A 13,913-nucleotide genomic window follows, 5' to 3' on the forward strand; every position below is an offset into this window, starting at 1 on the left:
GACTCGGATGCAAGAATACATGCTTGTGTAAGAAAAAAAAAAGAACTCGTAACTTCCAGGTGAAAGTTTGTAGCAAATTTTTTCCCCATAAACGATTGCGTGCATTTCTCGCAACGTAATCCAGAAGTAAGAAAATCAGCAAAATGAAAAGTGCATTACATCCAGTAGTAAAATGGAATGTATTCTCCCCAATTAGTTTAGAAGTGTGAAAAGTTCGAAACTCTACAATGAAAGTAACTGCGTAGAAACGTCTCCGCCAGCGAACCACAACTCCCATCACCGCGCGAAAACTGAACCAGACAACCTCGCGTGGTTTGCCCTCTGACGTCAAGGACAAGGGAGAGGAGCTTTAAAATAAAAAAAACTCATCGCGCCTGCGCAGTTTTTTTTTTTTTTGCGAATTTGAGGAAAAGATACTTGGTGGCTACTGGTACTAGTAGTTTTCCTGGGTGCAGCGGCAGCTGGTGAGTGTGCCTGTTATGCGACCCCGGGCGAGGGTCTTGAGCCCTCCAGCGCACTTTTTCTGCTATTGTGCCCGATTTCGGCTTCTTTGCAAAGAAAACCCGATGAATCTCGCGCTTAAGCCGGATTTCGTTGGGGGGAAAGTGAAACGATCAGGCTCACAGCGCAGTTCTGAACGTCGCATCCCCCACCCTTCTCCATGTGTCCACGGCTCCCATTGCTACGTGGCCTTTGGCCTTGTCGTCTTAGGGTGGTTCCAGTCGAGGGTTTGTTTTTTTTGTTTTTTTTGCAAAGGTGACATTTCGCATCCCAAACATTTGGTGCAACGTCGCCTTCCATTTATAATTCTGCCTTTCCCCATCATTTTAATTTCCCAAAAAGTCTGTTAAGGAGGAAAAAAAAACTTCACAAAGTATCTAACTGATAAAGACATTTATTGTGGAGATGCCCTACCTATTGCAAGGAAAGCGGGACATTTCTGCAGTGAAAAGTTTTGTCTGGAAGATCCCTAAAGAAGCATACTGAATCTTCCATTTTTGGTTATAAACTTCGCGTGTAGGATACATGTCATCGCATTTGCCATGTATTTTTCAACCCGTGCCTTATATTTTCCTCCCGTAATTGTTTTCCTGTTAATTATTTAAGACTCGGGACAGAGACATTTGTTTTGTTGTATATGTAATTGTGAAGGACGTTATGGGCATTTTTTAAGTATAGCTATTGATTTCAGTGATGATCTTAGTATATGTAAATATAGTTGTACTAGCAAGTGTTGGGAAACAGAATTATAAATTCAGACCATAGCAGTTTAAATGTTTGCCCACACAAGATTAAAAGAAATTCCTAATTCCCTTGACATCTGTAACATACTTGTCATTTTGCTGCTTTACATTAGGTTGCTTTTAACAATAATATAAATGTCTTGAATACTCTGGCTGAAGGGTTCCCTCTGCAGACCATTAGAATAATACTGATAGAGAAGGTCTATTGAGAGATCTCTGAAAGTGAAAGACATGCTTTATTCAAAATGCTTAATTTGGCTGGGTTGAAAAGAAAGAAGCAACATAATTGTGGGGGGAAATAAGCAGATGAAATAATTTTTTGTTTATTTTGTCATTTCTCTCATTGAACTAAAAAACACTCAAAATTTCTTTAATTACCAAGAAATATATACGTATATATATACATACATACACATATCTATCTATCTATCTCTATCTATCTATCTATCTATCTATCTATCTATCTATCTATCTATCTATCTATCTATCTATCTATCTATCTATATATATCTTTGGTCATTCGGGTTTTTTCCCACGTAGAATTGAAGGTATTGAAAAATTGAAAAAACCGGAATGACCAAAGATCTACATACAAACACCCGCGAAAACCTCAGAAAAGACACACACACACACACACACACACACACACACACAATATATATATATATATATATATATATATATATATATATATATATATATATATATATATATATATATATATATATATATATATATATAAGCCCAACATTCCAGAGCTTGTATGCAATGTACAAATTCTGCAAAATGGATGAATAGGTATAGGCCTCCAAAGTGGGGAGACATATGACAGAGTACATATGTCACAATGCAAATTCTGGAATTTACCTGCTGTAGTTACATCTGATATTAGGATGCAAATACAAAAGGCCAGAGCTTGTGTTATTGCAACAAAAGTTTCATTATTTTTTATCACCACAATCATTTTGGATTATGGGTTTTGTATATACTCTCTAGTTGTATTCTCTTATATATGCAACAGCATGTCCTTGATAAAAATGTTTCTTTTAACCTAGCTATGCTGCTGAGTTAAATACTATACTGTATTACTTTACATATATACGTCAGATGTCTTCATATGTATCAGTAACTTTCTTAAATTAATATTGCCTGTAGTCATGTCAAACAAGGAAGTGAAAGCAGCATTGAAAAGTGCCAGAGATGCAATAAGAAATAAGGAGTATAAAGAAGCATTGAAACATTGCAAGGTAATCAATAGTCAAGAGTTTGTCTGCATTAAAACATTACAACATGTTCATAGGACTGTAATATTTAATGCCATTTCAGGAGTATCTTCTGAAATTATTCACACTTGTATAATTATTTTTCTTTCTCTTTTACTGTATAGTCTTTTAACTGCTGTCATACTATTTTTTCTGCAACAATACTTTCTTATCCTACCCTTTGGGATTTATTTTCCCTTTATAATTATATAAAATTTCCTGGTTAAGCCAGAGTTTTATTTAACCTACTTTGTTGAATTAGGCACAATCACTTTACAGACTACTTTGGAAGCCACAAGGAAGCATATGGCATTATAGTATTGTTTAGCATCATTTGTGAACCCAACCACTGAGCTAGGTTGTTAGTTTGTTTGTAATGTCTTAAGAGACTGGCACTGGCAGGCTGTTTTTCCACCAGCATTTTTATATATAATGAAACTTCGAAATTGAACATCCAGAACATATTTCTTACTATCAAGACTTTTGCATAGTTTTAGATGTTATCCCAAAGATGCTTTTTCACAAGGCAACTGGACTTTTTTTTCTGTTTGAAGACGTTTCGCTTCTCATCCAAAAAGCTTCTTCAGCTGAAGCTTCTTGGATGAGAAGTAAAATGTCTTCAAAGAGAAAAAAAGTACAGTTGCCTCATGAAAAAGCACCTTTGGGACAACCATGACCTATATGACTGAGAATCTCCATAGACTTTTAGATGTGATATAAATTCTGGATTTGGGGTTAAGGCAATACACAGTCTAAAACAATAAATCTGAATAACTTTTTAAATTGTTAAATCATTTAATAAATGTGCATCTGAATTGCAAAAAGAATAGTTTGATATTTTCACTTGAATTTCTGTTTAATAGGCAGTATTGAAACAAGAAAAAAATAATTACAATGCTTGGGTATTCATTGGCCTGGCGGCTGCTGAATTAGAACAACCCGAACAAGCCCAAGGTGCATATAAGAAGGCTGCTGAACTTGATCCTGGGCAGTTGCTGGCATGGCAGGTATATATGACATTAATTCCATTTTCCATGCAAACATGTTTCTATGAATATAAACATATCTGTTTATGTGAATAAATTGTAGATCTTCAGAAAATATAATAGTGTGGTGAACTCAAAGATTAGAAGCCTCCCCCTCCCCTTTTCCCCCCTTGGCTAATAGCTCATTTGCACATGTGCAATATAATATTATTTAAGATGCTGTGTATAGCTCAGCATTATACATTCTTCATTTTCAGCCCCAGAATGGAGCACTCTGGTTTTTGGGTCAATGACAGTTTTTCATTTCTGTTGCAAATCAAATCATTGGGAAACAGCTGGCAGTTAGTACCTTAAAAGATTATACAGATGGTCCTTGGCTTACATCCATTCCTTCAGTGACTGTTCATAGTTATGGCACTGAAAAAGTGGATGTACAACCAGTCATCAAAGTTTCCACCTGGGAATGACCCACGTGGTAACATAATCATGATTGGGGCACTTGGGTGTCTGGCTCTTAATTACAATGTGACAAGTAGCCACGGTCACATCATCACCATTTGTGATTTTCCCTGCTGGCTTCCCACAAGCAAATCAATGGTGAAATCATACGAGATGTCACAAGTTGTTCCGGTAAGTCATTCCTGCTTTTCCTATGGCCTGCAGCACCCCTGTGTATGGCCTGCACCAGCCCTCCCAGATCCGCCCCCAACTTCCTGCAGTTTTTTAATGTCCTGTTCCAGCTCTCCCTTGGTTTCCCCCACAACCCACTGCACTCATGCAATCCTACACCTCTGCATTCCTTCCACGGAAATACTCCTTTTCCTACTTAATGCTGTGTGTCATTGGGTTATCATGGCAACCAGGAATGCCTAGGATTGCTGTTGCTAAATAATGTAATCATGTGATATCACCGATTATGACTGCAGTCACTTAGCAATAACAGTCCGAGTCCCAATTACCAGTGTAACCAAAGGACTACTTGTAATTATCTCTGGTTTATAAAGAATAATTTACCGTATATATTTTCATCATGAATTGCTTTAATTCATTTTTTGTTATTAAATATGTTATGTTGGAAGGCATAGTCCATAAAAGTTGATAATTAAAGTTGAAGCTACATATTACACATCAAGTATTTGCTTCCAAAGTGACATCCTTCAATTTCACCTAGGGATTAGCAAATTTGTATGAAAAAAGGAATCATACAGATGTCAAGGAAGACTGGATTAAGGTTTACGAGAAACTACTAGAACTCTATGAAAAGTAAGAAATAGTTATATATATATATTGTCAGCTCTCAACCTTCTGTCATATTTAAAATATTTTTTAAAATAAGAGATTTTATCCACACATTCTTTAGGTGTGAGTATTTCACCCCTTTTGTTGGTTTGTATGTCTCATTTTAAAATTATTTTAAGAACATAGATGTTGTCAGCAGCAAAGCTATGGTTAAGGATTGTTAGTAAGTTGTGTATTCCTTCAGTTAGGAAACATTTTCCTCTTCCCATTCTCCTTTCCCCCCCCCTGAGAATTATCTTGGAAAGAGGCAGCAAATAACCCTCAATGTATTAAGCTTTCATCCACCTCCAAGTGGTGTTATAAATGCTAAGTTCTCATTCTGAATAATTAATAATAATAATAATAATAATAATAATAATAATAATAATAATTATTATTATTATTATTATTATTATTTTATTTGTATACCGCCCTTCTCCCGAAGGACTCAGGGCGGTGAACAGGGCAAACATACAAAAATACAAAGATACAAAAGTTAAAAGAGAATTAAACAACTGCCCAGGCTAAAACAATAGGTAAAAATATTTACAACAACAATAAAATCCCAACCCATCCCCCATCAGGCCAGGCCAGCTTGTTCGAACAAATGAGTCTTCAGATCGTGCCGGAAGGAGCGAAGGTCGGGCGCCATCTGGAGCTCAACCAGTAACCGATTCCATAAATCCGGGGCGCCCACAGAAAAGGACCTCTCCCTGGGGGCCACCAGACGGCATTCTCTGACCGGTTGCACCCTGAGGAGGCCCTCTCTGGGAACGCACAGGGCAGAGGGAAGTTGATGCCAGCAGCAGGTGACTGAGGAGAAGAAAGAAAGAAAATAATGCTAAGTGAAAAAGGGATAAAGGGACCAGGTAGTTGTAAAATTAAAGATGATCAAATAGAGACCAGTGAAGGGAAGCCATGTCTACTAGGTTGAGGAAGACAAAAGATTAAAAAAGATGTTGTAGACAGTACTAGTGGAAAAAAAATAGCAGAATTCCAAAGGAAGTTGGAGAAAAGATGACAGAAAGGAAGATGTAAAAAAAAAGAAGTAAAGGAGTCCTTGTGGATTTTACTTGGCTAATTGTTGTTGACTATAGGGGGTGGTGCTCATCTCTGTTTCACGGCCATTGATCCAGCACTGTCCGAAGACATTACCATGGTCATGTGGCCAGCATGTCACAGAGCACTGTTATATTCTCACCAAAGTCTCATTTGCCTGCTTTCAGACTGCTAGGTTGGCAGGAGCTGGGTGAGGACAGAAGCTCACCCCATCACATAGTTCTTGGGTCTCAAACCTAGGTTGTTGGCTTTCTATCTGAAAAGCCCAGCATCTTAACCACTGAGCTACCACACCACCCAAAGAAAGATGGAGAATGCTAGATGTACCTTTCATAAATAAAAATCAAGGATCAGAAGCAGGATAGAATTGAAAAAAGGCAGAAGAAGTTACCTTAAAAATGGTTATCTTTAAGCATTTTTCCTTTAAGAAGTTAAGTAATAACTAAATGCATCTTACTTTTTTTTAAGCAATGATCAACCAAAATGGTGTGAAGTATGTAAAAAGCTTGTGGAGCTCTATCATAAAGATAAACAATATCTTCAGGTTAGTTATATTTTACTAATTTTATTTTGGTCATTGTAAACAGTCTTTTACACAAAAAATGCTTTTGGGTAAGTACAGGAAAAGCTAACTGATTTTATATTTGTAAATATAATTTGCTTTGTATCCCTTGAGTTTTCTCAAAATTATGAGGCCTTTTAAAATATTCATCGGGGGACATGTTCCTAAGACTTCTTGGAATTTACTTTGAAGTGGTACTAGAACTAAGCTTACTATTGGATGCTGAAGCATTATTTGTGACAAGAAGTATTTTGCTACTGTGTCCTATGGTCAAGTCTAGCCATAACTCTATATGCATTTGCTTAAATTGATTAAATTGCTTATTAGACCCAATATAATTTGGTTTAGCCTGGGCAAATAGTTTCTGTTCTCAATTATATTGTACTCCCTTTTCATAATTGCACAGTTTTGCTTTCTTCCAGGTTGTTTCTCTGATCCTCCAGATTTTAGGTTTCCCTTGGTTTTATTAATTTCCCTCTTACTGTATTTTGTTTTTTTTGGGGGGGGGGGCTTGTGGATCTGCGATGGAATTTTTTTTATAGCATCATTAGGATTAGAAACATTTTAGAAATTTTTACTCAAAACATTTTATGCCAGTGGTGCAGGATTTGATCTCAGTTTTATTTTTATGATGTAAGATAGATAGATAGATAGATAGATAGATAGATAGATAGATAGATAGATAGATAGATAGATGATAGATAGATAGATAGATAGATAGATAGATAGATAGATAGATAGATAGATAATCTTTATTGTCATTTTTTATTGTGGGCACAATGGCACACATTAAAAATGAAAGCTAATTGCTCTCAAAGTGTACACATACATAACACACATTTAAACGTACTATATACATGTGTACAGACCTATACCCTTACATATAAGTAAAATGTAAATATTAATCACTGTCCATCTTGAATACATAACGGAAGGAGGAAGCTTTAGAGTTCACAAGGTTAATACTATATGGAACGAAACTGACTGAATCTGGATGTTCTGCTTCAGATACCATGAAGCCTCCTCCCAGAAGGTAACAAAGAAAACAGGTCACAAAGAGGATGTGTAGCGTCTCAGACAATGTTTATGATTTATAGGTTGGTTGTCCTCAGATATCATTGAGGAAGCCATTAGGTGAATCAGGTTTTTTAGAAATAAATATTGCAAGGATGCCTGTGATAAATCCTTCTTTAGGACTTGGTATATTAGTATGCCAGCTGGTGAATAACCCACACAATATTTGCTTTTGATTGCTTCCATCAATGTCAATTTTCTATTATTTCATTGCCTTGAAATATGCTGGTTGTTCCTTCTAGAGTGTTTCAGTGCTGCAGAGGTATTGCTTTTCAAGTATTAATGGAAGTGGAATTTACAAAGAGGTTTTCCTCAAGTACTTATTGCTAATCTTTTACCTTGTAATGCTATCTTTGCCATTGCTAATACCGTATTTTTTCTATTTATTTAATCAAAGGTAATCCATTTTAGCTATAATTCCTACCAACATTAAATATTTTCTTTTGTACTTTCAGCTAGCCTATTTTTGATACTTCCTGATTGACATAACTTACTCATTATCCCAATTAGTATCTCAGTTGCTCAAAACATCACTTCTGTTCCCATTCAAGGAAGAAAGGCATTAATTTTTTATTTTCATTTTAGAAACAAAATAGCATAGTTTTCTATTAAAAAGAGGAATCATGGAAGAAGTCAATAATTATGTTCTTAAAATCTATTCAGGAGATATTTTGTAGAGTATCTTTAATCTTGTTCTAAAGTCCAGATGATTACATCTATGGAATTTTCTTGACAGTTTTACAGACCTCATTTGCCAGTGCCTTCTTCCAGTTTGTTTTCTTCAGCTTTCACAGTTTTGGTCAACAGCTGGAATTCACAGATGGTCCCTAATTCAAATACTAACTAGGCCAGTGGTAGGCAACCTCGGCTATGCTGACTCAGGAATTCTGGGAGTTGAAGTCCATGAGTCATAAAAGAGCCAGGTTGCCTACCCCTGAACTAGGCTAATACTGCTTAACTTCATATCACCTGCTTTGATTGCAGCTGTCCTGAACTGAGATGTTGTTGACATTTTCTTGATAGATGGCACGAAGTTGGCACAAACTAATAAAAATAAGAAGAGAAGGAGGTGCAGACAATGTTGAACTTCATCAGCTTTGGAAGAAATTGGTCCAGTTGCTAGAAGAGGGCATACAGCTTAAAGATAATGAAATAGAGCAATTGGTAAGCAATTGGGCTGTCACTTAGATATAAATTTTACTGTTTTTGAACTCTTTATAAGAATGGAGCTCTAACCAGGAAGTATAATTCAAAACTTTTGTTTTACCAGTTGGAAATTGACAGTTTGAGAGATAATGTAAATGAGTACAGTTCTGATTTCTGACTTACTAGTAAATTCTCTGACTAGCTTTTCTGTAAAAAGACTGCTGCATGCAAACCAGAAGAATCGGTTTGAGAACTGTTAGTTTTCTTGCTTGAACCAGGGTCTAATGATAAATTAATGTATACATTCAAATATGTACATGTCTCTGTTTCCCCAGATGTTAGCAGGGGGCCTACGTGAAACGAGGTGAATTGTGATGATTGTTTAATCTGTGTAAAACTGTGACACATATCTCGGCCAATTGGAAGGAAAACCTCCAATTTGTAGATGAGGAACCTGCTGGTGTGTCAGCTTCCTTCACCCACTGTCAAATTGTCTAAACTGAGCTACTTGTCTGTTGATCTTGCTTGAATTAAATGTAAAAGAGATATTTTATTTTTATTTTTTTGACACATTTTGCTGAATTTATTATTACCGTATTTTAATCATTAATGCATTAACAGTTGGTTTAATAGTTAATGATTATACCCCACTTTGTAATTGTTTTTAATGATAAAAAGATAAAAAAATATCAATAAAGCAAAAAACATACTTCTGATTGGATAGTCTCTAAAACTGATAAATAAATGAAGGAGGGGTAGCAACATGTGGGCCTCAAAATATTGTTGCATTGCCGCTCTTATTTGTCATTGACAATGTTGACTAAACCTGGTTAAGGATGAACAGAGAAAAGCACTGTTTTCCTAAAGAAATTCGTAAAGGAAAGCTGACTGGGTGGCTTGAAATAAAATGTGTCCTAACTATTTCCCTGCTTGCCTTTTTTGAACTTTGTTTCTTCAACTTTTCCCCCCTATGAATATTGAGGTAGGAGTGGATTATTTTGAGAAAAGAAGTGATTGGCAAGGAAATAACTGCCAACTTTTTCATTTCTTTCTCCTTAAAGATCTAGCCACTCATTATACTAAAAAAAAGATCACAAATAATAATCCAACTACCGATAATTATTGGCTTTAATTTTTATTTCCTAATTATTGTTCGAATAGGATTAAATGATTTTCAGATAATAGGCATGCATAACAGTAAGTTGGAATTTTGAATACACCGTAGCAGAACATAAATGAAAATAATGGGTGGCCTTGTATAATACATTAAGCCCAAGTAAAACTCATAAGCACTGAATATTAGTGTCACTATGCCACCATTAGTTAAAAGCTTAGTAGTTTTTTGCTTTGTTATTTCATCTTACAATGCTTACATTGTTTTTTCCAGTTCCTTAATGCGTTTGAAGAGGCAATCAATTCTTCAGAGCCAGTTCCAGGTGAAGAGCACAAAAAGCTTTACAGAGAATTCCTTCAGAGTTTATCAAAAGTAAGAAAACTATTGAAATCTAAAAGTGCATGTTGACCCCTTATCTATTTTGCTAATTGTTTTTCTATTTCTATTAAAAGTTTCCTCATGAGTCTTCTAGAATGAAGAAGGCTTGTAAAGAAATGATGATTGTCTATCCTAACATGAGTTATCCCCTGGAAGTTCTTTGCTTACACTTCATTCAATCAGGTAATTTGACTAGCTTCTTAATTCTTAATTTTTATGAGTTTGTTCATTTTCCTATTCTTGTACCTGCCATTGTGGTGGTTGATGTTCTCATTCCTACATAACTTCCTTTGAAGATATGAATTTAACTACAAAGATAGATCTGGATTAGGCCATCTTAATCTACTTAAATGTATATTAAAGGGATGGAGAAAGGTCCTGGAAGTAGTTTTGTATGTATGTCTTAGAAACTAGAATATTTTTGAAGGAAGAAGCCCATGAAAAAGTAAATGGAAAATTATAGAGTGTATTTTAGTGGAAAATTATAGAGTGTATTTTAGTGCTGCCAGATTTTAAAAAGTGAAATGAAAATTCCTTTGTGTGTATTAGGTAACTTGACTGAGGAGGCCCTTGGTTGTTGTCAGAAACTTTTGGATATTGATTCAAGAAGTGGTCCAGCTCTGATCATTTTAGGGATTCAGTCCCTCCAAGAAAGAAATTACAATGAGGCTGAAAAAAAGCTTACAGAAGGTAAGTGATAAAAGAAGGAAAGTGTGTCAGTAATCTCTTCCAGTGATTGAACTGAAGTGGGGTCTCATCCTGTTTATAAACAGCCCATGTTTCTCATGCAGACATAATTGAATTTGGCCTAATCTTTGTGAACTGCACCTATGTTTGCTATGTTTCCCTTCTCTCCCTCTTTACAATCCATTGAAATTCCTGCTAAAATGACAGTCTGTTCATCATAAAATTATTTAATCACCAATTTGCCCAACAGTATTATATTGACTTTTTTGATATTTAACAACAAATGCAAGATTATTTGGGGTACAGTAATTCTGTGGAGTATGAATTCAATATGGCAAAGACCATCTGTTATTATTTGTTTATAATATGTTAAATTATAAATTCAAGGTTGACTCAGCCTTCCATCCTTCCGAGGTAGGTAAAATGAGGACCCAGATTGTTGGGGGCAGTTAAGCTGACTGTAATAATGCCGCTTGGGGGGTGTGTGAAAGCCCTAATAAGCAGGCATATACATAGAATGAAGGCTACTGCTAGGTTTGTAAGCCGCCCTGAGTCTTCGGAGAAGGGCGGGATATAAATGTAATTAAAAATTAAAAAAAAATTTAAAAAATTATACTTTTATGCCAGGTTTGCAGCAGTCCAATCAGTGTCCAGTCGGATGGTGTTACTTAGGGAAGGTGCAAATGAAAATGCATAAATACCAAGAAGCTGTTCATTCCTGTAATCAAGGTAATTATATACACCAATCTAAAATGTTATTTATAAAAATATAGACTTTGTCAGAAAAAAATCCATAATGTGATTATTATAATAAAGGTGTGAAAAAAACAGAGTAATAAACAATACTTTCAAAATTCAGTCAAAACATGAATTGCAGATTTTACCCTGATCTTTAGCAGTCAGGAGCAATTCTAATAAAGAGGTTTTCAAGTCAGTTTTGAGAAAAACTGGGATTTGTCTGAAAAATAATTTCATGATGTCAATATAAAATGCCTCACCAGTTGTAATAGTTCTTACAATACTGGAGACTTATAAATTTTTAGTTTATTTAATTGCATGTGTGAATATTATTTCAGACTTCCTTGATTCTAAAAAGAATTGGTTTATTGGATTTTATTATATTAAAGATTTCAGATATATGAGTATTTTTTTCTTGTTTTTTTAAAATATGGTAAATATTTTACACATTTTTTTAAAAAAATCACAAATTATGGAGCTTTATCACTGGTATCTTTCTAATTAGAAATATTAGATTATTTAACCTTTAAGCCTATACATGATCATGATATAGAGACTGAATTGTTTACTTGTTTACAGCTTTAAAGAGTCTGGGACAACTTAATGACCCAAGTTTCATTCAGCAACAAAAAAATATTGCCCAACATTTCAGAGCAAGAGCCTTCATTAAAATTCCAGGTGCTAACTATGCCGATGAAGCCATATCTTCCCTCAGTCAGGTATGTGAACAGCTTAAAAATAGCTTTCATTAATAAAATCTTACGTCAGCTTTAAGAAATATTAGGGGCCTCAGGCCTCACCCAGTTTATGAAACTGTATTAGCTTGGCAATCAGTGGTTAGATCTGGATTGCTCTTTGATCTTATTTTTTTGTGGGAGAATAGAGGCACAAAGCAACTATGATAGTGAGGAAGAAAATCATTCCAATTTCATATTATTCATCAAGGGGTCTGGAGATATAGCCCAGAGTTTATTGGTCTGGAAGTTCTTTTTCTGGTTAGTGTGAAACCTTTCTGTCCCTTTGTTTCACTTTAGAAGAATTTGTATCTCTTTTAATTGTAAGCTTATAATATAGGACTGACATTACATATTTGCAAATTAAAAACCCCCAAGTCATATTAACTGTTTTTAAAATTATAATATGCTTCCTTCTGGCATGGTATTTAAAATGTTAGAAAACTTATGCTGGGCTGCAGTTGTAATCAGCATTTATTAGTTAGATTCCATAATTATAGTGAATATAATTTTCCATGCTACCCTTAAGAAGGGAAGGGAATTTTACCTTCAAAAGAATTTCATGCATATTATCCGCTGTGTAAATCTTTTATTCCCCCAAAGTAATTGCTGAATGTTATATTCATTTTAACAAAAGTCATCTACCGTAGATTGCTAGGATTATTTAATTATTAATTGATGGTCAGATTTTAAGGAGCTGTACAACTTTTCCTTCATGCTCAAGCAACTTTATTAAACTGCTATTTGTTAATCCACTTTTAAAGCTAATGTTAATATTATCAAGTCTTGCTATCAAAGATATCTTAAGAGAAATGAGTATGTACAAGCCCTAAAATAGGCTGCTGAAAGAATCTCTGGAAGATAGCCAGAATGCTGAAGGGCGGTGAGATACCTTTGGCATATAATTTATTTATCTGACTCTGGATAGTATACAAGGATAAAAATATAAACTGTAACGTGAAACCCATCGTATCTATGGTTAAAACAGTAAACCCAATCACAACAAAAACAGATCAACAATAGCAGAGCTTGCCTGGCCCAAATGCCTAGAGAAATAAGTAGGTCTTCAGCATCTTGAGAAAACTTAACCAGATGACAGCCTGATTCAGCTGGATCTCTGGGAAATGCCATTGTCCCCTATGATAACCACTGCCAGAGACAAGGCATGATTCCATGGTCCAACAAGATATGTTTTGATGGAAGGGACCTGGACCATGATCCATCTGATTAATGGATATATGAATAGGGTTTTTTTAAAGAAAATGGCAGGCTGTTGTAGAGGCTAGGAGACTTTAATGATCATAATATCCATTGAGGTTTTCAGACCTCAGACCTACAATTGACAAGGGAAGAAATCTCTCTATGCTTGCTTGTGGATAATTTTCTTTTGTTGTGACTAGGTATTAGGGTTAGGGTACCCTAACCCTTACTGCCCATCCCTACTCCCAATGCTAGGAAATGATTAATATTTTTCTATGTATCCAGTAACTTAAATGATAAAACCTTTTTGCAGTTTGTTGAGAAGTTATGTAAACTCTGCTAAAAGTAGTATTCTCAAATTGTATAATCTATTCATAATATTTTAGAAGTGCCAGTGTTATTATGTAAAAGATTTGGTATGGACTCGGTTACAGTCATGATTAATGCACCA

The 13,913-nt window shown here is 35.1% G+C and overlaps 1 protein-coding gene across 2 annotated transcripts in view; it reads left to right on the forward strand.

Moving 5' to 3' along the window:
- The first annotated feature begins 412 nt into the window (after positions 1 to 412).
- SKIC3 (SKI3 subunit of superkiller complex) overlaps positions 413 to 13,913 on the forward strand; it is a 54,506-nt gene continuing 41,005 nt past the window's right edge. For both annotated transcript variants that reach the window (XM_083354539.1, XM_083354540.1), the window contains exons 1-11: positions 413 to 464; positions 2,400 to 2,491; positions 3,370 to 3,513; positions 4,664 to 4,755; positions 6,298 to 6,373; positions 8,489 to 8,629; positions 9,999 to 10,097; positions 10,178 to 10,286; positions 10,653 to 10,793; positions 11,418 to 11,519; positions 12,108 to 12,247. In XM_083354539.1, coding sequence (XP_083210665.1) covers positions 2,402 to 2,491; positions 3,370 to 3,513; positions 4,664 to 4,755; positions 6,298 to 6,373; positions 8,489 to 8,629; positions 9,999 to 10,097; positions 10,178 to 10,286; positions 10,653 to 10,793; positions 11,418 to 11,519; positions 12,108 to 12,247 — 1,134 coding nt within the window. In that variant the 5' untranslated portion in view covers positions 413 to 464; positions 2,400 to 2,401. The remainder of the gene's footprint in view (positions 465 to 2,399; positions 2,492 to 3,369; positions 3,514 to 4,663; positions 4,756 to 6,297; positions 6,374 to 8,488; positions 8,630 to 9,998; positions 10,098 to 10,177; positions 10,287 to 10,652; positions 10,794 to 11,417; positions 11,520 to 12,107; positions 12,248 to 13,913) is intronic.

Source organism: Vipera ursinii, assembly GCF_947247035.1.
Source record: "Vipera ursinii genome assembly, chromosome: 2".
Taxonomy (NCBI): domain Eukaryota; kingdom Metazoa; phylum Chordata; class Lepidosauria; order Squamata; family Viperidae; genus Vipera; species Vipera ursinii.